The 25,251-nt window shown below is 34.8% G+C and overlaps 1 protein-coding gene across 1 annotated transcript in view; it reads right to left on the bottom strand.

Annotated features, from left to right (window-relative positions):
- Positions 1-1,041: 1,041 nt before the first annotated feature.
- KIF3A (kinesin family member 3A) overlaps positions 1,042-25,251 on the bottom strand; it is a 45,661-nt gene continuing 21,451 nt past the window's right edge. The window contains exons 6-17 of the mRNA XM_028148652.2: positions 24,569-24,708; positions 23,975-24,172; positions 23,240-23,414; positions 16,675-16,773; positions 8,717-8,873; positions 8,140-8,320; positions 7,854-7,964; positions 7,135-7,260; positions 5,357-5,410; positions 4,942-5,010; positions 4,275-4,399; positions 1,042-2,070 (exon numbers count right to left, since the gene is read on the bottom strand). Coding sequence (XP_028004453.1) covers positions 2,022-2,070; positions 4,275-4,399; positions 4,942-5,010; positions 5,357-5,410; positions 7,135-7,260; positions 7,854-7,964; positions 8,140-8,320; positions 8,717-8,873; positions 16,675-16,773; positions 23,240-23,414; positions 23,975-24,172; positions 24,569-24,708 — 1,484 coding nt within the window. The 3' untranslated portion in view covers positions 1,042-2,021. The remainder of the gene's footprint in view (positions 2,071-4,274; positions 4,400-4,941; positions 5,011-5,356; positions 5,411-7,134; positions 7,261-7,853; positions 7,965-8,139; positions 8,321-8,716; positions 8,874-16,674; positions 16,774-23,239; positions 23,415-23,974; positions 24,173-24,568; positions 24,709-25,251) is intronic.

Here is a 25,251-nt window from a genome sequence, read left to right on the forward strand (position 1 = left end):
TTAACACTGAAGTTACAAAATATTTTATTTGTGCACAAAGACACAGTAAGTGTGAAGAAACCACAGAACTGCTATGATTGGACCTAAGTGAATCACTGTCAAGTCAGTGTCCCATGTTTTCATATAGATTAGTCAGGCCTGCCTAAATATATAATTTTTGTATATAATTTTTGTATTTCATAAGATGAGCAATTATTGTCCATCTGATATAATCAGTTCTAATGTAAATGCTTTTTTAAAAAAACTGCTAAAGTAGCCTATTTAAAAAAAATTTTTTTTAACGCTTTGACTTTTTATATGTTTTTTTTTGTTACCGCAGTGGAGTGGAATAGAAAACAATCTAACATACTGGCTTAAGTTTTCTGTGCTATTTTAGAGTTTAATGTAAATGCTATTCCTTTCTTATTAACTAGATGATTAAAGGTGATAAACATGAACTTCTAAAAGGAAGAAGTATTCACCTTTTCTTTCTATTGGTAAAATTAAGATTTCCCTAGAGTAATTACTAACAGTTAAATGTGCATCTACAATTGCCAAGATACTCTGCTCACACAAAGCTCTTACAAGACACATATTCACCTCAAGTCTTCACAGTACGTAAACAGTTGCCTCACAGAATAAAGTTATAAACTTCTATCTTACATACTACAAAGAAAACGCTACCAGTTCAATGCAATTCTTATTACCTAGAAAATATGCACCACACACAGGACATTCAGACACACCTCCGGAATCACTTTAAATTTGTGAACACATTTTGACTACCACCTCACAAGTACACCACCTTACTCAACCCCACTCTATACATGGCTTTGTAGTTATAAACCATTTAACCAAACTTCTTAAACTAATGTTAACTTAATACTAATTTATTTTAAAATTCACAAAAGATATATTAAGTGGTGTAGGTGTAACATGACATTAAAAAAATAAAAACAAAAATTTTGTAAGCAGCCAACAAGGAAAACACAATTCTATCTATTACAAGTTATTTTACTATAAAATAAATATTATTTTTATTTTTAGAGGAAGATGGTCTAACTGGATTTGTCAATGGAAGAAATTCAGGGAAGAATATTTTCTTTTAATAAACTATAAAGAAAAAAACAAACCAAAATGTTTTAATGGCAAAGGATTAAGAGCTATTTTTCTTGCTTTAGTTGTACTTTCTGGGAAATGGAGACTCAATTTTCATCACAATTTAGAACTCAAAGGAAAGCATCCATTAATCACACTTCAAAATGAATTTTTAAAAATATACACATACAGCAAAGACTAGTGACCAGTATTTAGCTTAATTTTCTGCAACGGTGACTCCTTTATAATTAGGTACATATTCAATGTTTTATGAGAACATGAAATCAGAACAAAAGTATATTTGATTTGAACTCTAAATGGCAAAAATAGTCAAGAGAGGTACAGTTGAAACATATTTTCAACTTTCGTTTTTTAAATGTGTACTTCTAAAGATTGACTGTCATTCTAGAGGTCATCTAATACTTAAGATACAATAAAGATAACACAAAAATGAGAACATACTTAAACAGGCCGGGCGGGCGTTAGGATTGAACCATTTCTTAGATATGCAGTCCATACATTCATATATAACAGCAAAACATAGGACAATTAGAACTGCTGTCTATGTGCAAGACAGGACCTACATTTTATTCTATTTCGAATATCCAGTTAGGTAAATATACAGTAGTTGAGCAAATTACTAGCAGATTTATGAATACATCTGAACAGCAACTCTCTACAGTAGGAGCTGCTCCCCCAACTTCCCTGCATAGTATAAAATGAAGAGTAATATGACTATTTGAACAATTACCAGTTGTGCAATTTCAATGTTATACTGACATATACAGACTAAAAATTATTAGACAGATTACTAGTTCCAGTCTTACTCCATGACTTACAGCTTTCATTACTTGAAATTACACAAAAGTCTTCAGTGTTTAATTAAATATTTTGTCCAGGCATGGATATCACTACTTTTTATTGAGACTTTAAATCTGTAACATTTACTGAAGTAAAGAGTCAATTACAGTTTCAGGCTTTGCAGAACGCTTTCTGTTTGGAGAAGAGAAAAAGAAAACATGAAGACTTTCCTAAAAGTCTGAAATGCAAACACTTTACATTATGTAGAAGATAAAACAAGGGGGCCATAGAGTCTAGAACCAGGCCAAGGTTTGACATGTTTGACCATGTTAAGAGATCAATTCATGCCCACTTTTCCAGGCTAGGGAAAGGTCACCAAGAATAGGTGCAAGATCATGGCACTCCACCCTCCACCCGGGTGGTGAGAAACTGAGTGGATGATAATTTCCAAAACTGGACTAGACCACCCAGCCAGGCTCAGTGGGCTGCATGCTTGCCAGATTTAACTGCTGATGATCTCTTCCGGGGTAGGCTAAAGGTGCGGGTTTATTCAAAGACCACATCATCTGAGGCAATACAGTACAGATGCACATGTAGGGACTGATGTAAATGCTACATTAATGTACCATGTTTATTGCAATTTTGCTTAGCATATTGAACTATGCATTTCTAATGAGAAACATACATTGAACATTATCATGTAATGTAATATCAATAAATCATTTAATGTGTATATCTGTCTGTGTTTAAGGCTATCTATTGTTTTCATAATACAGCAGGCTAATTCTGGTGCACAGATATGGTGGGTTTGGCTAATCTAATGTTGGCTCACATGTTTGTTTTGTTTGTTTAACCAAAAGGTACATATTTTTAAATGACTATTCTGAAAACTATATCCAAATAACATTAAATTATTTGTTTGCTTTAGGTCCACATCAATTCTTAAAAAGTGACTGAAAACGGAGAGATCTCATTTAAATAATTTGATTTCTGGCTTCTTCTTTGAAACAAGAGGAAATGGAAACAATGGGCCCTTTAGTCCCAAAACTAACTAGGAGCAAGGTAGCAGCCACTCATTTCAGACGGACGACTCTCCATTTTGTCCCCGCCCCCACTGCTGCCTATTTTTCACCTACACTGAAGCCAACTGTCTTACCATTTATCATCACACTTGCATTGTTAGTTTTCTTACTAACTTCCAAGTTAAGAGGAACATATCTCTATTAAAAGTGGAAAAGTGAAAGGTCTAAAGAGATTCATGTTTCTTTGAACTGCTATGCCTCATTTATTAATGCATGGCTTCTGCTGGCAGATAGAGTTTCTAACCCCTACCACATAAGTGCTAAAGAATGAAAAATGTGTGCACTTTTAATATGGTACTGATTCCTCCTCCTTGAGTTCAACTATCCCAAATTTATAAATATTAGGTCATGTCTACGAGATCATGCAACAAAAAAATATTAAACCCATACAACCTCACCTTACATGTAACTCAAAAATCCAAGTGCTCAAAGCAGGGGGGGAATAAGCTTATTATTCCCTCTCATTTCAGGAGCCCCAAAGTCTTACAATCAGTTTAAATAAGCTCAACAGCACTTGATGGAGGGCAGAGGGAGAACAATAAGCTCTGGGCTCTCACGTCCTGGTTCCCTGGGCTTATGTGGTGGTACATACAGGCTACTCAACAGTCAAACCAGCCCCCAAAGGAGAAGAAAAGATGGTCAGAGACGTTTTCTTTAACTGGTGGCTGAGGACATCAAGGTTCTTGGGACAATGTTTATTATAGAAAAACAAATCAGCTGAATGTAATACTTAAGAGTCTAACCAGGCAAATTAATTAGCATCTCACTAGAAGAATTAGTGTAAGAATTAAGGAATTAAGATAGTAGATGACTCGGAGAGAACAAAATACATTAAAAATAAAATCTATTACTCAATACGTACAGCTAAAGACGTTGGAAGACCTTAATTCTTCAGCAAGATTTTATTTACTCAAATCATAACTACATAAGAACATTTCTGTGTGTGTGTCAACAATCTTCACCAGAGGATATTCTTCCCATTGATTTTCAGAGAGTGCAAGGGAGGAGGGGAGGAGGGGAGAGACAAAGAGAGAGGAGAGAGAGACACATTGACAGGGTGTCTCCTGCACGCAGCCCAACCGGGGCTGGGGATTGAACGTGCAACCAAGGTATGAGCCCTTGACCAGGAATAGAACTTGAGACCCTTCAGTGCCTGGATGGACACTCTAACCACTTAGCAATGCAGGCCAGGGCAAGAATTGTGATATTTAAATGTATCAGCCAAAATATTTATCATCTTAACTAAATTTCCTTTAAATAAATCTAATTAGCATCTCACTGCCTTGATTTCGTGGGATTCTAAGACAGTCTTACCTCCTCCCTGTCTTTGGCCTTGCTTTCCCCTTTGAAGTCCGGGGCCTCTCCAACTTCATCAAGGACTGCCGCAGGCTCTCCTCAGTATAGGCAAGATATACATGGGAAAGGTCCACTTCGAAGGGCTAAGTAAAGGAAACCAACACCAGACAAATCAGATTTGGGGAAAGATTTAAAACACTGAATAAACTCTAGAAAAAAGCCACAGAACACAAGTTGAAACAAATATCTACAGATACCTTCCTTAACTCCATTTATCTCAAATGCATTCAGCAAGGGTTGGTGAGTGAGCCCTGACACACCATAAACGCCTTAGCAGGAAAGCAGAACTGTTGCTGCTTTCCCTAAAGCCGGTATCTCCTCTTGTGGACCTAAGACTAAGATTAGCTTTGAAAAGGACATCCTAGTCGCTAAACACATCCCCATGACCCAGAGAGGTGGTGAAAAGAAGATTCTATGCCACTCTTTGGAGGTGGAACTCAGCCTGCCATCATAACTGCAGGTGAGCCGAACTGTCCTAATAATCGCCCCATCCAAGTCTCTATTCCCAAAAGATCAACCTACTTTTTTTTAGCACAGCTGATTGATTTCATGTTGATCACATAATTTAGTGACCCATAGCCCTATAAATATTTTACACTGTAATTTTTAAAAAAAGAACTCTTACATCTTTCTCTTTTTTATCAGGAATTGGAGTTTGCTTCCTCATGTTATTTCCTGTGTAGGCAACACATTTCTTGGGGGGGAAAAAAGAGACAGGAGAATTGTTTTCATTAGCAATTAATATTGTGAATTAGCAAATTATTGTTAAACATACGGATGTTACACTCATGAAACATGATTTGAATGCTGGAACAGAAAGGGACCTGGAAGTCATTTAGTACTATGTAGCCCTGCCCATCCATTTCCACTGAATATTCTGTGTATTATAATATAGTTAATTAGAAAAACATCTCCATCCTACTGGATTCTCATCTGATTCATCCTATGGACCAACTCTCCCCCCATTGGAGCCAGCAAAATTCCTAGTCTGCAGGTAGTACTCCACAAGTATTCCATGAAAAGATGAAGGTAATACTCACTAGCTGCCATTCTCCTATGTCTTCATTCCAGTGGACATAGTTTTCAATCATTTCCTTTTAAGAGTCAAAGATAGTCTACTTTTAATATTTAATAACATTTAAAATACTGAAAAATATTCATGAAACTAAAATCTTAATAAATTATGGGGGAAATTTTGTCTCAATTATGTACTGCATGATACACTTTTTATAAATTTTAAAATATATGCTTTTAAGAAATATATGTAGATGCAATTAAACTATATAAAAATAAAAAGCAAGGAAATGAAGAAAATGATTCAGAATGAAAGTTACCTTGAGTTGGAAGAGGCAAAGGGATGGAAGAGGGAGAGGGAACCATTTGGTTGGAAGCAGGTTACTATAATGGTCCTAGCTTTTGTCTGGGGTGATGAGTTCACTACAAAATAACCAATTAAATCAAGGGAGGCCTTCCAGGGCCAATAAGGAGAGTGCACCAAGAACCAAAGGTAATTCTATACACCTGATGTTCAAAGGAAAAAATATACAGCTTGTTTTTAGACAAACTGCTTACAGCTGTTGAGAGATTCAAAGTAAATTTTTAAAAAAATCAATGTTAAAATTTACTAAAATGTACTAGAAAGATGAATATTTTGAGTAAAGAAAAATAGAGGCTGAGATTCTTAAATTATATTAGTATTAAGGATTAGCATCTGTCTGGAAATGGAAAATGATGGTTGTACAACATTATGAATATACTTAATGTCAGTGAATTGTACTCTTAAAAATACTTAAAAATGGTACATTTCATGTTATGTATATTTTACCCGCACCCACACGACACACACACACACACACACACACACACACACACAGAATTAGCATCCATAAGCAGGGAGAAAAAGTTCCAACAGGAGTTCTGCTTATTCTATTCATAGGACAAAGGACATTGAATGAATAAACAGCAGCTATATCTTGATTCTGATTGCAATTACATTAAGTCCTCATTAAGGTTTTGTTCGGTTCTTGGAAGCTGGATGTTAAGGGAAATGATGTATAATAAAACCAATTTTATCTTAAGCTAATTGATATAAACAAGAGTTAAGTGTCTATATTTCTGGTCACAAAAACATCACCAAACGTCTATATAAAGACCCAAAACTACTAATATTAAACACTGAAATAAATGTGATATATATATATATGAAAGATTAAGATAATTATTTTCCAATTGGCTTATCCAGTTCAGGGAAAAATATTCACGGGATGTTGGAGCTTGTCCAAGCAGCTGAGAGCACAAGGTAGAAACCAGCCCTGCATAGGACACCCTTCCATCACAGGGCACATCACACACACATACACTCACTCGGACTGGGGCAACGTAGACATGCCATTCACTTCATGTGCACATCTTTGGGATGTGGGAGAAAACCTGAAGACCCAGAGAAAACCCACACAAACATGAGGTAAACATGCCAACTCCATACAGACAGTAGCCCTGGTTGGGAATCAATTTTTTTCCCTCATCAATGATATAACGACGATAACCGAAAAAATGTTATTTAAGGACCTTCTATAAATGAATCTGGATTTCTCTAAAGGGCTGAGAAATTCTTATTTAGATACTTACTCAAACAGAGAATTATGTACTAAGAAAAGTTAACAGCTAAAGTGAAATGTTACGGCATTAGTTCAAGAAAATTTTATTGTTAACAACTGAAATGTACTATTTACCACCAATTAAGTGACAAATTATATTTCCTTATTTCTTAACCCCAGCCAAGTGACCTAATGTCTAGGTCAGAGAACTCCCCTCTGACCTGATAATCCTGAGGTATAAAGTTATCAATAACAAGCATCTGAAGCCGAAGCTCCCGGCTAAGTTGTCGAATGTTCTCCAATAGGCCTTCAATTTCCCTCTGATGTTCTTGTTGGAGATCAGCCATCTATGAGAAAATCAATGAAAATATTAAGGACAGTTCCTTTCTCTCTCCCTTTCTCTCTTCCCCAGCCCCACCTCCCTAAAAAAAAAAAAAAAAGAAAAAAAAAAAGAAAATATTAAGGACAAACAAGATTTTAAATACAAAATAGTTCAATCTGACATAGAAACCCTGTAAAAGCTTACCCAGTTCTTTCCTAAAACAATGGACAGAATGACACTAACAATGTCTTGTTTTATTTATTTTATTTTAGAGAGAGAGAAAGAGAGAAAAACATCGACGCGAGAGAGGAACATCAACCAGTTGTCTCTTGTACGCACCCTGGTGGGGAATCGAACCCACCACCTTTTGATATACAGGATGATGCTCCAACCGAGCCACATCGGCCAGGGCCTCACAATGTCTTTTTCACATTATTAGTTAAGGTTAGAAATTTAATTTAAGAGCTAAAATTAAAAACTGCACATCAAGGAGACATTTTTATTTCTTTAAAATTGTAAGCACCCATGCTTCCTTTCAGATTCATAATCATACTTAATCAAAAAAATTATTTTTTTAAATTCGGAACTACATTAGTAGGTAATTTCTAAGAGACCAACCTCTGACTTTGCAGCCATCAGCATAGTCCAAACTTTCTTTAATTTTTTGGTCTTTCCCTGTGCTTCCTCTTGCAAACTGGTATATTTTTCTTCAATATCCAAGCGTTCTTGCTATGAGAAAAATTGATAAACTTAATAATTTATTCTTTAAATCACAATTTTATTTAACAAATAATATGTTTAGCAGCCATCTTCAAAGCAACCCACAGAGCTGCTTTACAATGTTATTAAAATTATATTTAGCTTTTCACTAGAAAAAAAGTGTCAACCAGAACCAAAAAGATACCTCTTTTTCCTCCAATTCTCTGCGAAGTTGCTCTGCTCTTTTCCTCCTTTCTTCCAGTTCCATATTAGATTCTTCAAGAAGTTTCTCTTGTTCCTCAGCTTTCGCCAATAAGTCAACACCACCAACAATTACCTTCTTCTCCAGTGCAGATAATTTCTCTAGCAAAGACTGATGCTCTTGTCTGTTGATTAAAATGAGAATACTCCGATTATCTACTATTGTACCAATATCAATTACCAAAATTTAATGAGTTTGGATACAAAATTTCAAAATAGGAATATGGTTATACAACATCTCTATCGAATTATACCACTGGATAATTCATTACTGTATGAGTTGATCTACAACTAATTCAAATTCACTTAAAATTTTTTCCTCCCACAGAGAGAGGAAATAATCAAAACATATAATTTTCAGAAATACAACACACACAATGAAACCTTCTATCCAAAAATAGCTACTCTGGAGATAAAAATCAAGTTTCTAATTATTATTCAATTTTCTTCCTTATACATTAGTCCTCAGAAAAATACCAGAAATTTAAAACACAAATCTACATCAATTCAGTAACACTCACTGGGCCTTAAGAAGATCCTTTTCCCGTTTCTCTAATTCAGCCCTAGCCTTGTTTCTTTCTTCTTCTTCCATGTCAAGCTTTGTTTCAAGTGCTTTTCTCTCTTCATCAATTTTTGCTTGCATTTCAACCATTTTATCAGGGGAAACTTTCTTTTTACCTGTTTGAGTCATTCAATTACAACAATCACTTTAGAGTCAACGTTTCAGAACAGTATACTAGTAGATTCTCTTCATTTTTATAAAAGGTACATTCCTCAGTAATATAAAATATAATATTAACATTTTAAGTAAATCAAATGAATAATTTATTTTATGTTCTTAGAACTTTTAAACTAATTGCTAAATTCAAGCTGTTTTCCTATTGTGCAATGATTAGGACAAAAGTAAGTAAAAGAGGAGCAAAACATGAGCAGGAAAATAAAAGAAAGATTAATAGGAAAGCCAAAGCAAACAAACAAAAAACACAGACCTGTGTGTCCCAAGATAACATATAGGTGGAAAAAGCAGTATGATTATTTAGTTACTTTTTTCTGATAACCAGGTACAAAATAAAGTGGCTTCCCAATGTATTTCCCTATAATTTATTAAAATAAATGAATAACTAAAAGTCACATATATGTATAAAATGAACAGATTAAAAGTATCAGTCAGAACTTATAGCAAGTAGTTTTTAATACATATCTTCAGAGCATTTATAAAATTTTGTTTAATAAAATTACTGGAAAGTATTTTCTTTCATGGTATGCTTTTAAAGGAAAAAAGTCTATACTAATTATATAACAGTTACATAGTAATTAACCAGGCATTTTATAGTTGCTGAGCTGTCATGATGTCATATTTTAAATGAAAAACTAAAATAACTCATTGTATCAAACACAGGACCCTACATTTGTCACATTAAGTACAAGTATTAACTATAAGTAGAAATATTACAAAATAATCAAGCTGGAAACACAGTTTCCAATCGATTACTTTGATTATAATGTCTAGTAAGTAGAGTGCTTAATATACAAATAATAATATGAATAAAAGTGCTAAATTAAGTGTTGTAAATATTCAATAAAAGTGGATAGAGTGTTGGCTCTTGGACTGAAGGGTCCCCAGTTTGATTTGCCAAGGGAACATACCTCAGTTGCAGGTTCCACCCAGCCCTGGTTGGGGCCATGCAGGAGGCAATCAATTGATGTGTCTCTTTCACATCAATGTTTATCTCTCTGTCTCTCCCCCTCCCTTCCACTGTCTCTAAAAATCAATGGAAAAATAACAACAACAACAAAAGTTTATTGAATGAATTTCAAAATCATGAAGTTAAAATGCAAAATCAAAAAGAGAAAATAAAACTAGCATTTTAAACTGGTTATGAAACTGAATCAAAGATCATTCATTTCTGGTAATATACTTTCTTTGAAACATACTTTCCTTCAGAAAAATTATCAAACTTTTCATAGAATTGGTCTGAGGCTCTCCTGAGAGCTTTCTGTATTTCTTAACTTCCTTCCCAAAGGACCACAGAAGAGTGTAAACCAGAAGACTTTATGAATTGTTAATGTCTCCACCCAAAAGCTAACGCCCCCTGCTAAGAAGGAAAAAGAACTGAAAAAATGATGGAGATATATATTATCTGAATATATTCTTTCGGAAACCATGAGACAAAGAATCATGCACAGGCTTCAATTTTTTAGGATAAAATTATAGTAAAAAACCCAAAGATTTAAAATATATTATCCTTCATTTCTAAATAAATATACATCTGAAGCAAACTTAAGCCATGAAACAAATAAGTTAAATAAAAGAATAAATAAAAGCACTGATCCAAATTCATGCTCTGGTGTGGTGTGATTCATTGCATTCCAAAAGTCAGGACGTAGACCTTATTCTATTGGCTTCTTTGGCACAGTCACCTGTATTGAATGTTCTGAATAACACTATTAAAAGATAATTTAGAAAAGTAATCTAATCCCTATTCCCAAAGAATTTCCCATTGGTAATACTATTTTTTAGAAATTTGAGGGGGAAAGTGTAAGTTCAAGTATAATGTAAGTGGCATGCATAATAAATTATAGCTTCCTTTCTACCTCAGAATTTCAAATATTTAAAGAAAAAAAACAGCAAATATGTTAAGGGGAAAAAACAACAACCCTGTATGTGTGAAGACATGGATATTAATAGTATAAAGGAAATTATCTGGTCAATATATGTACATTAATTTTTTTAGGCTTCCAGGCTTCTAATTGTCAACAGTTAAAAACATATAAATTCTGCCCTTGCAGGTTTGGTTCAGTGGATAGAGCGTCAGCCTGTGGACTAAGGGTCCCGGTACGATTCCGGTCAACGGCAGGCTGATCCCCAGTAGGGGGCGTGCAGGAGGCAGCTGATCAATGATTCTCTCTCATCATTGATGTTTCTCTCACTCCTTCTCCCTTCCTCTCTGAAATCAATTAATAATACGTTAAAACACACACACACACACACACACACACACAAAAACACACCATATAGTTTCCAAGCCCATTAAGAGGCAATAGAATAAAAAGATTTTATATTTAGAAATACAAAAGCACATGCCTATTGATGAATTACTACTATAATTAAATTGCATTAGTTATTCAAAACCATTCAGGTAATATTTTCAAACTGATGTTTTAGCAACAAAGATCTTACTGTGCTCTTGTAACATTTTCAGAAAAATAACCATGTATATACAGCGAGGTTCAGTTTCAAAAATCTAATATTTCATAATATATTATTGCCAGAATTACTCCAATAAATCATTATATTTCTCTTCAAATAATATTTAAAGCTAAATGTAGATATGTGCCAACTCTTCTAACCAGGCACTTGAAAACATGAAATCACTAAAAGTCACTTTTACATTAATTTTTAAAAATTTCATTCAACAAAACCAACCAAACAAACAAAAAAATGCTCTAATACTGCATAATAGAATTCAGCACAAACTTTCAGATAAATATAGTTTTAATTGCCCTGTGCCATGTGCTCTAGCCAAAACTGTGAAGGGGGACACTGGCAAGGTACAGTTAAAGGGAAGAATCTCAGGGAAGTATTAATTGAATTAATTTCATTTTCACTATATGAACACCCATGGGCATAAGTAACCAAGCATCTGATTCCTCACTTAAAAAAAAAAAAAAGAAAAAAAGAAAAAATTGCCTGAATGTGAAATAATTTATATTTCCAAAATTTGGCTTAATGGGTCTTTTAAAATTTTAGGAAAAAAGATTATGCCATCTAGATCTGGTGATGCATTATTTTTGTCTCTGCTGTTAATTAGGTCTAGCACATCCTGTGTGTCTGTCACTGTCAATCTAATACTTCTGAATTGTTCTGCTAAAAAGATCTTTTGGAAATAAAAAAAATGTTCCTAATATTTAAGTCAATAAAAACGGAAATAAATTAAAAAATAATAATTTAGGAAAAAATGGAAGTTTTTGTAAAGCTAAAGTTTACAGATCTTTTTAAATACAAAAGGTGGATACTTACCTTGTAAAAAAATCATTAAATTTTTTAAATGTAATATAGTTAGATGACAAAGTTCTTTATAGTTTAAATAATTGTACCACGGGGAGTGCAAATCAATCACACCAACCTGCTTGATCTTTCAATAAGAAGTAGTAAGCAAATCGTAGACAGGAAGCATATGCACAGAGATGAAGAGGAAAAAAAGAAAAACATTATTTCTTATGTAAAACAAAGAAAAATGTATAAAAAGCAAATCATTATCAAAACTGAAAGAGCAGTTTTATGTAAAAAGTAAAGCATATTCAATACAATCAGAGATTTAATTTAAGCAAAGATAATAGGAAGATTAATTTCGTCTAATATTACAATTGAATTCAATCTCAAGAGCTCACACAGACTCCCAAACTCCTGCAAATATAACAGTTCAGCACCACGTGGGTATAACAACAGCAGACATGGAATTGGGAAACTGTTAAGACCTGAGAAGTATTCTAAAAGAGCAAAACAGAAAATTAAGCCAATTTAGTAAGTTAAAAGCAGCAAAATTCACACTGTCCATTTTCAAAATTTCCCAATTCAATGTTCTTCCAATGTAAGGAACTGTTACAGGTGTGCCTCCCTTTAAGAAAATCCAACCCAAAACCTCAACCTCAAATTAGATTATAGCAATTTGCAATAATGATTTAATTAACAAAAGGATTTAATGAAGAATCCTTGTAAAAAGCAAGATCTCACCCAATACATTTGATTTTCCAACTTGATTTAAGGGCAATTTTTTTCAGGAAAAGAAACATACAAACCAAAAACATTTATTACATAAAGTGAAGTACACCTGTATAATAACAAACTTGCATTCAATCTATTAGTGGCTCGTTAAGGATAATTACAATAATGATTCTATAGAAGTAAATAATCAATTGATGATTCAAGCAAAGAACACCTAAATAAAAAAGCCATTCATATTTTTTAAAGGGAAAGGACATACAAGTTACACACAGCAATCATGCTGGGACAACCATCTCTGTACTTCATCAGCACACCCACATCACAAAAAAAGAACTTAATGTTATGTGCCAGGTGTACAAACTGCTTGAATTGAACAAATTATAACTCATTTCATAACAGACTTCCATATAACTAGTCTTTAATAATTAAGGTAAATTTTAAAACAGAAAATGCCTCCCACTCAGATATTTTCTTGTATTTCAGAGTTATAATACAAAATAATACCTCTAATATGGTTTCTAAAGCAATGTCATGTATTTTATGTTATCCTCTGAAATTAACTGTTTTTGGTAAAATTTAAGAATTGTCAATAGAGAATACAATTCCTAATATTCTTGGAATTCTTCCTCTAGAAAGCTCAAGGCATAAGAACAATAATCAAATGTTTTTGCTATTGGTTTCTAAAGGTAAGTATATAGATAATGCTTTAAAAGACAGTAAGCTGAAAGCTAGTACAAGAAAGCACCAATTCCCTCTTCTTCTGAAAATGAAATATAAATAAAATTCATAATACTTTTCAATTTAATTAAGGTTTAAGAAAAAGTCTTTAGGTTTGAAGTAAGTCAACAGATAATGCATAAACAATTTCTTGTGGATCTGATTTCTCTAATCATACATTAGAAAATTTCTTAAAATCAATCAGGTAATTTAGAAATAGAGATAAATGGCCATTTGATATAAAATACTAGTACTATTCAATTCATCTTCACTTGCTTCAAATTTTACTTTTTATTTATTTATTTGGGTGCTTTCATTCTTAAGCTACCCTAAGATTAGGACACAAAAGCCTAAAGCCTTTATAACTGTAAGACATGTTATAATGGGCACTGTATTTCCAAATATAATTTGGAGTTTTAGAAATTCAGGATTTGTTACTACATATCCCTTATACTGACAAGGATTAGAAATTTGTAATGAAACATGAAAAGGAACCATAAGAAGTATTCTTTTATACAGCTTACTAGCTCTCTTTACATTATCTCAATTGCAAAAGCATGAATCTCTCTTCCATTGTCTCAAGCATAAATTTAAGTATATGTTTTAACAATTATAGGTTACTGGAAGCAATGAAGGGGGAGGTCATCACATGCTTTGTTCTACTGAGAAGTCCAACATGTATTCTTTAAGTCATGACAGGGAGCAGTGCAGCATTCCTCAAATGAAGCCCACGGGTTATGAAAAAGCCAAAGCTCTGTTAGAGAACTTAAGAGCTACCACTCACTAGGCAAGAACTTATCCAGAGGTTTCTCTATGACAGAACATGTGGAGTCTGAACTACTGCTGCTGCTACTGCCTGGAAGACAAAGAAATGAGCCCGACGGGAACCAAAGAAAAAGGAAACAAGAAAAGGAATACATACACAGAAAAATTCAGTTCCAGAGAGAGAATTTTAAAAGACAATCAAGCTTTGTATTAAAGAACCAAAACTTACTTTCCCTCAAAACCAGTCTTGGTAGTCTAGCCAATATGCTCTACTATCAAAGCCATGCAGAATTAGAAACTGTATTCCTTTAAGCATCTACTGTGGGCAAACCCCACTATTCACCTAAAACACAGTAATTCAGAGGGTTGGAATGACAAGAATAAAAAAATCAGTAAGTCATTTGGTGACATTTAAGTTTATTTAAACTATTTAGGTTGATAAGTTAAAGGAACTGAGTTTTAAGATTTGAAATCATGCATAATTAAACTTATAAAATTATAAATTGCCTTACATTATAGACAGGTTGGTTTGTCTCCAATTTCACTCATTCTCCTTTAAAACAATACACTATCAGATATAATTATGTATGTTTTAAGGTTTCATGGTCAAACTTTGAAAAGCTCACTGAACATTTTAAAATTTCTAAGCCTGAAAGGAAGGTATTTTACTATTAAATATTTTTTGCTATTTAAAATTTTATTTTTAACAAATCTATTATCTGCTTTAGCTTTGAATAATTTACTTTGTGAAAAACAGGTATGGCCTGGTCAGTGGGGCTCAGGTATTTGAGCACTGTCTTGTGCACCAAAAGATCCCCAGTTCAATTCCCTGTCAGGGTGTATGCCCAGGTTCCAGGTTCAATTACTGGTCGGGAGATGTTCGGAAGGCAACAGATTCACATTTCTTTCTCATATAGTTTCTCTCTCTCTCTTTCAAATCAATAAATAAGAAATAGGTATGCACACAAAAGTGATTCTCCAAGTCAGAGTTTGCAAACATTTTCTGTAAAGGTACAGATAATAAGTGTTTAGGTTTTGAAAACCGTACAATCTCATATGAAAGCAGCCAGCCATAGACCACATAAACAAACAAACATGGCTGTTTAATAAAATTTCATTTACAAAAACATGCGGTAGGCTGAATTTGGCCAGACTATATTTTGCCAACTCCTGCTCTAAATCATGCTTTTCCTGTCTTTTGAAGTTATAAAATCTTTATCATTTGTAAATTTGGAGTCCTGATCAAGCAATGACGAGTTTATTTTCAGCAAGATAATATTTTTTCAATGTTAAGTTTCCTTAATGATCCCCATCTCCCTAAAGGGCGGGTGCAGGCAGCCAGGCAATGGCAAAAGATGTGCACTGTAACATCTTGCCCTGATTACGATAATTTTATTTTATTTTATTTTATTTTTTAAAAATATATTTTATTGATTTTTTACAGAGAGGAATAGAGAGTTAGAAACATCGATCAGCCCAGGTGTGCCTGCAACCAAGGTACATGCTCTTGACCGGAATCGAACCTGGGACCTTTCAGTCTACAGGTCGATGCTCTATCCACTGGGCCAAACCGGTTAGGGCTGATTACGATAATTTTAATAAGACAAGCAAAATATGCACTAGCTTGAAAACAATGATCCATGTTAATGGAAGAGAATTCTAAAATAAATAAATATTTAGGGTAAAAAAATTTTAATGTAGGCCATTTAACACGTCTCTCTCTTTTGCATGTTATCCATATCTTTATTACAATAAATAGTGTTAATTTGTACTTGGGCAATAAATGGCACATAACAGGGTGAGAATGAAAGTACATTTTATAAAGAAAAAATCAAATTGAAAAATTAGAATCCTTATACAAATTTATTAAAAAATTCAATGACTTCGAAAGCCTAATTATGCTTGAAAAAACCTCCACATTATCCTAAGTTCCTAAAAAGTTTAGGTTCATAACGTACATAAAAGTCCCCAATAAAACTGAAACCTTACATGAAATTTTAAAATAGTATATCCACTATCACTGACTTACAATTCTAAATTCTAAAATAAAAACAGAACATAGGTATTCTAATTCAGCTATAAACAGAGAAGTACAGGAGAAAAAATAATACAGAAAATAAAAAGTTAACCAGGTATATGTCATACTTCCTGTTTGACTTGCTACTGTAATTAAAATAGGAAAATAAAAGGCATGCACTCAACTTCCGTGGGAATGTTAAACCATCATTAAGTAGCAATCTAAGGTAATTTCTAGAACTAAAAAGAACTTACCCCTTCTTTTTTTCCTTTTCTCTCCATCTTCTCCAACCTCACCCTCTTCATCATCATCCTCTTCTGACCCACTGATATCAGAGCCTGATATTTCTTCCCCTTAAATAGAAATTTATTACAATGATTTTTATTTTGCTCCAGGTCATTGGCTATATAGAAAATGTCTACATCACTTATTCCATTAAGTTTTTGTTGCTAAACAAACCTTGTATTAAAATTCCTAAACAGCGTATCAGATATGCTAACCTCAGAACTAGATATGATGTACACACAGGCTTTATTTTTAAATTTCCTAAAGAGAAATTAAATTCTTATCCATTTAAAGTTTCAAATAATAAAGTATAGTTCTAAATATAAATAACATTACATGTTACAATAATTTCAGTCTTATATTTGTTAAGAGCCATAAACTGTCATTTAACATAGTGATTCCACTTTTAGAACTATATCACAAGAAATATTTCAAAAGGACTTATTTGTACAGATTTTGTTAACTTAAAAAAAAAACAAAAATCAAATAAAAGGGAATACTTAAACTAATATTAATGAAGGTCAGTACTATGTTACCATCAAAATAGTTACTTAAAAATGCCACTGTCCATATATGAAATGTCTAAGAAAACAAAAGTAATTGGAAGAAAAAGTAAAATTTACACTAATCACAGCAATATAATACTTGAACCTGTAAATAAAGGATGGAAAGAAATCACAGAGTCTTGGGAGAAGGAATTCATTAAAAAATATTTTGTTCTTTAGGTCCAGAAACAATGACACCTCAGTAGCAATGAGCACACCTAATGCTGAAAATTTGGTTTCTAAATACCATTCTCCAATGAAAGGAACCAGGGAGACATAGCTGATTTTAAGGCTGGGATAGAGAAAATACAGAATGAGCCCAAAACACCTGTGCTGCCAGAAAATAAGGAAATGCTAAGTAAATAAAAAAACTTATGGGAGCATACTGAAAGGATACAGGAAAACTCTGTAGAAGTTCCTACTGGCCAAAGCTGGAACAATTTGAGCAATAAAATATATATTACTAGAGGCCTGATGCACGAAATTCATGCAAGAGTAGTCCTTCCTTCCCCCAGCTGCTGCCGGCACTGGCTTCCCTCTGGCACCCGGGACCCGGGCCTCCCTCCAGCCGCCGGCAGGCACCCGGGATCCGGGCTTCCCTCAAAGCCTGGCTTTGTCTAGAAGGTCGTCTGGAAGGATGTCCAGTCTAATTAGCATATTACACTTTTATTAGTATAGATTACTGTATTATAAACCACAAATATCCATGAGTCTATACTGACATATGTAAATAATGTAATAAATAAATAGTGAAGGAGAAGGGAGCGCTCTTCCATACAACAGAATTTCAAACACTAAACATCAGAAGAAGTGATGGAAAGAGAGTCACCAATGACTAAATGCCACAGAGTTACTGTTTCAGGCAAGAACCCTTGATGGATGCTAAAATCAGTGGGAGAAAATATAAGAATCAGGACCTTCGTATAGTCTCAAAGTAGCTCCCCACAAGATGCATATTAGTTATAAAGGAGAAAATAAAATAAGTAGTAGATTTATAGTATAGAAACCTTACAGAATAATTATGAGAGAACTATTAACAAACCCAAATTGAGGAACATTTTACAAATATATGACCAGTACTCTTCTAAAATGTTAAGAGCATGAAAGACAAAAAGAGACTGAGGAACTGGAGACTGGATGAAATTAAAAAGACAACTAAATGCACAGTGTGATCCTAGATTAGATACTGGACTAGAGAAAAAGGGCATGAGAGGGAAAACTGTCAAATTTAAATAGGATCTTCACATAGATGACTATTTTAAAATGAAATAAAACTGTTTTACTGGTATGGCCTAAAAACTTTTAAGTAAGATTTGTAGATTAGTTAAATTTGTATCAATGTAAATCATCTGGTTTCATAAATTGTTCTATGATTATGTAAGAATAGAGGCCCAGTGGACGGATTCGTGCACATTGAAAAGAAATTAATTAGAAGAAATATTTTAAAGGCCAGGAAGGGACCGGGAGATTGGCCGGCCCGGGAGAAACCAAGGGAGGGCTCCAGGGCATGTGCAGCAAGCTAACCTACCGGTTGGAGCGTCTGCCCCCTGGTGGTCAGTGTGCATCATAGAGGCTGGTTAAACGAACAGTTGGACACTTAGCATATTAGGCTTTTATTATATAGGATGTTAACATCAGGGGAAGCTGGGTGATGGGTATATAGGAACTCTCACTATATTTGCAAGTTTTCCACAAGTCTAAAATTATTTCAAAATAAAAAGTTAAAAGAAATTTTTAAATATTTTTGCCTACTTTTTATTGTTCTTATGATCAATTCTATTAACCAGATTATAAAACTCTGTCAACTATGCTACAAAAACAAATGTTCTAGGAGCATAAATAAAATGAAATGTGTTAAAAATAAAATTAGCATTTCCATATGACCCAGCAATTCCAATTCTGGGTATATGCCCAAAAAAATTGAAATCAGGACTTCAACAGGTATTTGTATACCCACATTCATAGCAGCATTATCCACAACAGTCAAAAGGCAGAAGCCACTCAGTGCCCATCGACGAATGAATGAATAAACAAAATGTGGAATAGCCCTGGCCGGTGAAGCTCAGATGGTTGAGCATCTTTTCATGTACCATAAGGTCTCCAGTTTGATTCCCAGTCAGGGCACATGCCCAGGTTTCAGGTTTGATCCCAAGTTGGGGTGCATACAGAAGGCAACTGATCAATGTTTCTCTCACATCAATGTGTTTCTCTCTCTCTCTCTCTCTCTCTCTCTCTCTCTCTCTCAATGTTTCTCTCACATCAATGTTTCCCTCTCTCCCTCCCTCCCTCCCTCTCTTTAAAAAAATCAATGAACATTTTTTTTAAATGTGCTATATACATACAACAGAATATTATTCAGCCTTAAAAAGGAAGGAAATTCTGACACATGCTACAATATGGATGAACCTTGAGGATATCATGCTAAATAAAATAAGCCAGACACAAAAGGACAAATATTACATGATTTTACTTATATGAGGTACCTAGAATAGTCACTTCAGAGATAGAAAGTAAAATAGTGGCTACCAGGTGCTGAGGGAGAAAGGGCGATGGGGAGTTAGTGTTTAATGGGTACAGAGTTTCATTTTGGGATGACTACAAAGCTGGAGATGGATGATGGTAATGGTTGCAGAACAATGTGAACTTATTTAATACACTTAAAAATAGTTAAAATGGTAAATTTTATGTTATGTATATTTTACCACAATAAATAAATATAAAAAACATAAGTTAGCAAAATAAAGGTATACTCAACATTAACAAATCTAGAATTAAAAATTTTTTAAATATACTGACTATAAATACCACCTAGTGGTCATACTTAAAACACCAATTTCATTATCTAAGAGGCAGGTCAATTACAACTGCTTTTCCTCAATAATCTTACTCAAGTGTATTGAATCAGCACCTTCTCCAAACATTTGTGATGTTGGCATCTCTTGAATCAGCACCTTCTCCAAACATTTGTGATGTTGGCATCTCTTGATTTCACATCTGATCTAACCAGTTTTCCCATAGACTGAAAAGAGGCAGTTTCAAAGCCCTCTGGTTTACCTGGTATGCAAAGGAGCCCTATGCCAATCAGTTCTTAGCATGAAGGTACAGGAAGACACTGGGCACTTAGTGATGGTAAATTTCTCAACTGCATGAATAAGGTCTTCAAACTAGCTAACCTTCTAATATTATCTTGTTAGCAAAGAATTTCCAAAAGAGAACCTCATGTTCAAATTTAAGTATGAAAGCATATTTGAAGACTATGCAATGAATTTTACTTATAGTAAACTTGGTGTACCCTGACTCTGTGATAGCTTTCTTCACTTCAAACAACAGTAACTGATATCTATCACAGGGAACTCTGGTCATAGTCATCTAAATATATGGTAGAATTTGCTCTTATACAGAGACAAGTAAAAATTAATTATTTAATAAGTGGTCATATAAAATCTACAAAAGGTCATTGGGATTAAGATAGAGGTTTAAATTAAGTAAAGTTTTTTTTTTTAAATAAATCTTTATTGTTCAGATTATTACAATTGTTTCTCCTCTCCCCCCCCCCCCACCCATATCTCCCCTCCTCCCGGTTCCCACCCTTCCCTCTGCCCTTACCACCCCTCCTCGCTATCCTTATCCATAGGTGTATGATGTTGTCCAGTCTCTTCCCGTACCCCTCACACAGACACCCCTCACACAGACACCCCCTTCCCCTGAGAATTATCAATCCACTCCCATTCTATGCCCCTGATTCTATTATGTTCATCAGTCTATTCTGTTCTTCAGATTTTTAATTCACTTGACTTTTAGATTCATTTGTTGATAGGTATGTATTTGTTGTTCATAATTTTTATCTTTACTTTTTTCTTCTTTTTCCTCCTTTTAAATGATACCTTTCAGCATTTCATGTAATACTGGTTTGGTGGTGATGAATTCCTTTAGCTTTTTCTTATCTGTGAAGCTCTTTATCTGCCCTTCAATTCTGAATGATAACTTTGCTGGGTAGAGTAGTCTTGGTTGTAGGTTCTTGCTATTCATCACTTTGAATATTTCTTGCCATTCCTGTCTGGCCTGCCTAGTTTCTGTTGAGAAATCAGCTGATAATCGTATGGGTGCTCCCTTGTAAGTAACTAACTGTTTTTCTCTTGCTGCTTGTAAGATTCTCTCTTTGTCTTTTGCTCTTGGCATTTTAATTATGATGTGTCTTGGTGTGGTCCTCTTTGGATTCCTTTTGTTTGGGGTTCTGTGCGCTTCCTGGACTTGTAAGTCTATTTCTTTTACCAGGTGGGGGAAGTTTTCAGTCATTATTTCTTCAAATAGGTTTTCAGCGTCTTGCTCTCTCTCTTCTTCTGGCACCCCAAAAATTCGGATGCTGGTACGCTTGAAGTTGTCCCAAAGGCTTCTTACACTATCTTCTACTTTCTGAATTCTCTTCTCTTCTTGCTTTTCTGGAGGCGTGTCCTTTGCCTCTTTGTATTCCAAATCTTTGACTTGATTCTTGCGTTCCTCTAGTCTGCTGCTGGGTCTCTGTATATTTTTTATTTCAGTCAGTGTATGTTTCATTTCTAGTTGGACCGTTTTCATATCCTCGAGGGTCTCATTAAATTTATCGGCTTTTTCCATGAAATTCTTGAAAAACCTTATAACCGTGGTTTTGAACTCTATGTCCAGTCATTTGTTCTCCTCCATTTCTTTTGTTTGGGATCTGTTTCCTTGCCTCCCCATTTTCGCTGCTTCCCTGAGTTGGTAGGGTAGCTTTGTGTCCTATTGGTTCAACGGGTCAGCCTCCCAGTTACCTGAGGTGGACGCTCTTGGTGCACCCCTTTTTAGACTGTGTGTACAGCCTTTTTGTAAAGTCTTGATTGTTGTTGGTGTCACTGGGAGGAATTGACCTCTAGGCCAATTGGCTGTGAGGACCCGCTGTATCTATAAAGGAAGAATTGCTGTGCTGGAGACACGTTTATGGGCCGGGACTTGTTCCAGTAGGGCTTTGGCGCTCACTGAGTCTGCCTCTTGAATGTGTCCCTTATGCAAGTGGTTGAAATCTGGTGTCGTCTCACACCGACCACTAGATGCCCTCGTTTCTGGGTCTCCAATGGGGTGCAGGTCAGCTACTGTCTGAGGCCATTCAGCAGGAGTTACAGCAAAAACTGCAGTTTTCTCCTCTTTGCTTGAGTGGTTTTGGAGCAGTCTGACTGGAGCTGCAGTTTATTTGGTTAAGCTGCCACAGGGCAGGCCATTTATATGCAAAAGCTGCTGTTTGGAGCCTGGGCAGGTTTGTAGAATGTGCGGGGCGGGGTCTCAGGGCGTCACTAGGCTAGGGTGTGGCAAACAGCAATGGCTGCTAGTCTGCCTTTTCTGCCTTTCCACGTTTCCAAGTCCCTGCGTCCCACGCTCCAGTGCAGTAAACACTAATTGCTGGGCGCACCTCTGCAAGAAAGTCACTCTCACTTTCCGACACGATGGCCGAGAGTCCAGCTTCTCCCCGTAGGTGTCTGGGTCCCCCGCGTGTCCCCAGAAACTGGATTTCAGAGTGATCGGGAGCTTATCTCCCTTCGGGTTGGAAAAAAAAGCCGCGAGTCCCGTCGCCCGCCACCAGCCCGATTCACGCGCCTCCGTACCTCAGCCCTTCCGTGTTTGTTCTTTCTTTTTCCTTCTTAGTTGTAAATCTACCATTCAGCCAGCTTTCCCGTGGTTCTGGGTGATAGACACTTTGTCTTTTAGTTGTATTTTTGAAATTGTTGTGCGCAGCGCAGTTTAGTTGTTTAACTTTGCCGCCATCTTGGTTCTCAAATCTTAAGTAAAGTTTTTAAATCACATATACAAACATTATATACATTTACTTGAGCTTACTTAATATGTATGTATCAAGTTAGCAAGCAGAAATATTCCTTTAAATATCAATGTTAGAGGTGCGAAGAATATTTAATAGGTGGTTTAGTGGTAAAGCAACATATTTTTAGACAACATTAAGATCAACATTTGGGGGAAAAGTTACCTTCCTCAAGCTTTTTTTTCAGTTCTTCTATTTCTTTCTGAAATTGACGAAGCAAAGCATCCTTTGGATCTTCATTAATTCTAGCTTTATTTTTAATATTCTTAGCACGGTTAGCATACCGTAATGTACTGATAGTTTCATCATAATTGTAATCTGCTGGCCCAATATTTGCACACTGTTGAATTAGGAATACAAAACAAAACATTGTGACACCTGACACAGTTAAAATTAATACTACCATTACGAAGATAACTAAAATAATTTCTAAAGCATACTTCTACTCTCATCTTCTTGAAAAAGAGAATAAGACCCTAACTGGTTTGGCTCAGTGGATAGAACGTCAACCTGTGGACTGAAGGGTCCCAGGTTCGATTCCGGTCAAGGGCACATGCCTGGGTTGTAGGCCTGATCCCCAGTAGGGGACATGCAAGAGGCAGTCAATCAATGATTCTTTCTCATCATTGATGTTTCTATCTCTCTTTCCCTCTCCCTTCCTCTCTGAAATCAATAAAGATATATTTTTAAAAAGAAAGAGAAAGTAAGTATAACCATGTGTGTTTCCAAATAACACAGTATGGGCTTGTATACATGGTATACTAGAAAAAGAATAACCACAAAATCAAATAAAGTAAAATAATCAATAGTTTTAAAAATGTTATGCATATCAATTATAGGGATAAACAGGAATCTAAAAGTTGCCTGATGATAACTATAATATCACCAATTAAGTCTTACCATCATGGTCTTTGAATTTCCTCCTAAGGAATCCTGAAGAAGACGAGTCAATTTAGAATTACGATAAGGCACATGAGTGCTTTTTCCATCAACCAAGGCAGAAATTACATTACCAAGGGTGGAAAGCGAAAGATTGATTTTTGTAGCTTCCTTGAGGCGCTGTCCAGTAGCTCCCGTTTTTGCCTGTCTTTCTGAACCCTAGCAATAAACAGACACAGAAATAAAGCTAAAATAAAAAATACAGAATATTGTTTCTAGAGCTTAACAAAAATTAATTTAACAGAAAAGGAATCTGATATAGTATCTGGAATTCACATCAGAATACAGGAAGAGAAGTGGGGAATGGTAGAGATGAAACAGGACTGGCCATGAGCTAGTAATTGTTGAAGTGGGTGATGGTTACATGGAAGATCATTATACTATTCTATCTACTTTTGCACAGGTTCAAAATATTCCATAGTAAGCAAAACACATACACCAAGTTAACAACTTAAAAATCATATATAAATCACACCTTTTCACTTCAATTTTTATTCATTTATAAAATAAAAAAATTACAAGAGTTATTTTTTAAAGTAGTAGCCTATTACTTACAGCAAGATCTACAAGATGGAGCTTCCCCATCCTGACGTGCATGTTACCATCAACGCCTTTTTCACTGCATTCTATGGTAATTGTAAAGATGGCATGGGAACGAGAACTATGCTCATTCATATTAGTTGCACCAACAGAACCTTGAATAAAGGAAGGAAATTCTTAAAAAGTATAATAACAGGGAGTACCTTTAAAAATTATTAACTATCCAGAAGGGTTTATAATACTTAATTTTACCAGAGCCAAAAATCAAACAGCCTGCCTAAACCATAAAAGCATAGATGTGTTTAGCCATTATTAGCAGTTTCTGACAATTTATGTTGATAACAAAATAATTTGTAATGTTTCTTATACTAAAGAGGTAATTTTAGGACAAAGTAATTTTAACCAGAAGTATTACTGGCTAAAAAAATAACTAATTTACATAAAAACACATGGTAAATAATTGAAAAAAAAATTGCTGTTTCAGCTATCTCTAAAAAACATTATGTTCTGCGAATCTAAATCACAGAAATATTTGTATACATGCATTAGATGATGCCAGGATATTCAGCGCAGCATATTCACAACAGCAAGAGACTAGAAACAATCATAGGACAGTGGTTAATCAATTATAAACTAGTCATAATATGGAGTTAAAAAAATAAGGTAGCCCTAGCCGGTTTGGCTCAGTGGATAGAGCA

The sequence above is a fragment of the Eptesicus fuscus genome, chromosome 6, assembly GCF_027574615.1.
Source record: "Eptesicus fuscus isolate TK198812 chromosome 6, DD_ASM_mEF_20220401, whole genome shotgun sequence".
NCBI classification, from domain to species: domain Eukaryota; kingdom Metazoa; phylum Chordata; class Mammalia; order Chiroptera; family Vespertilionidae; genus Eptesicus; species Eptesicus fuscus.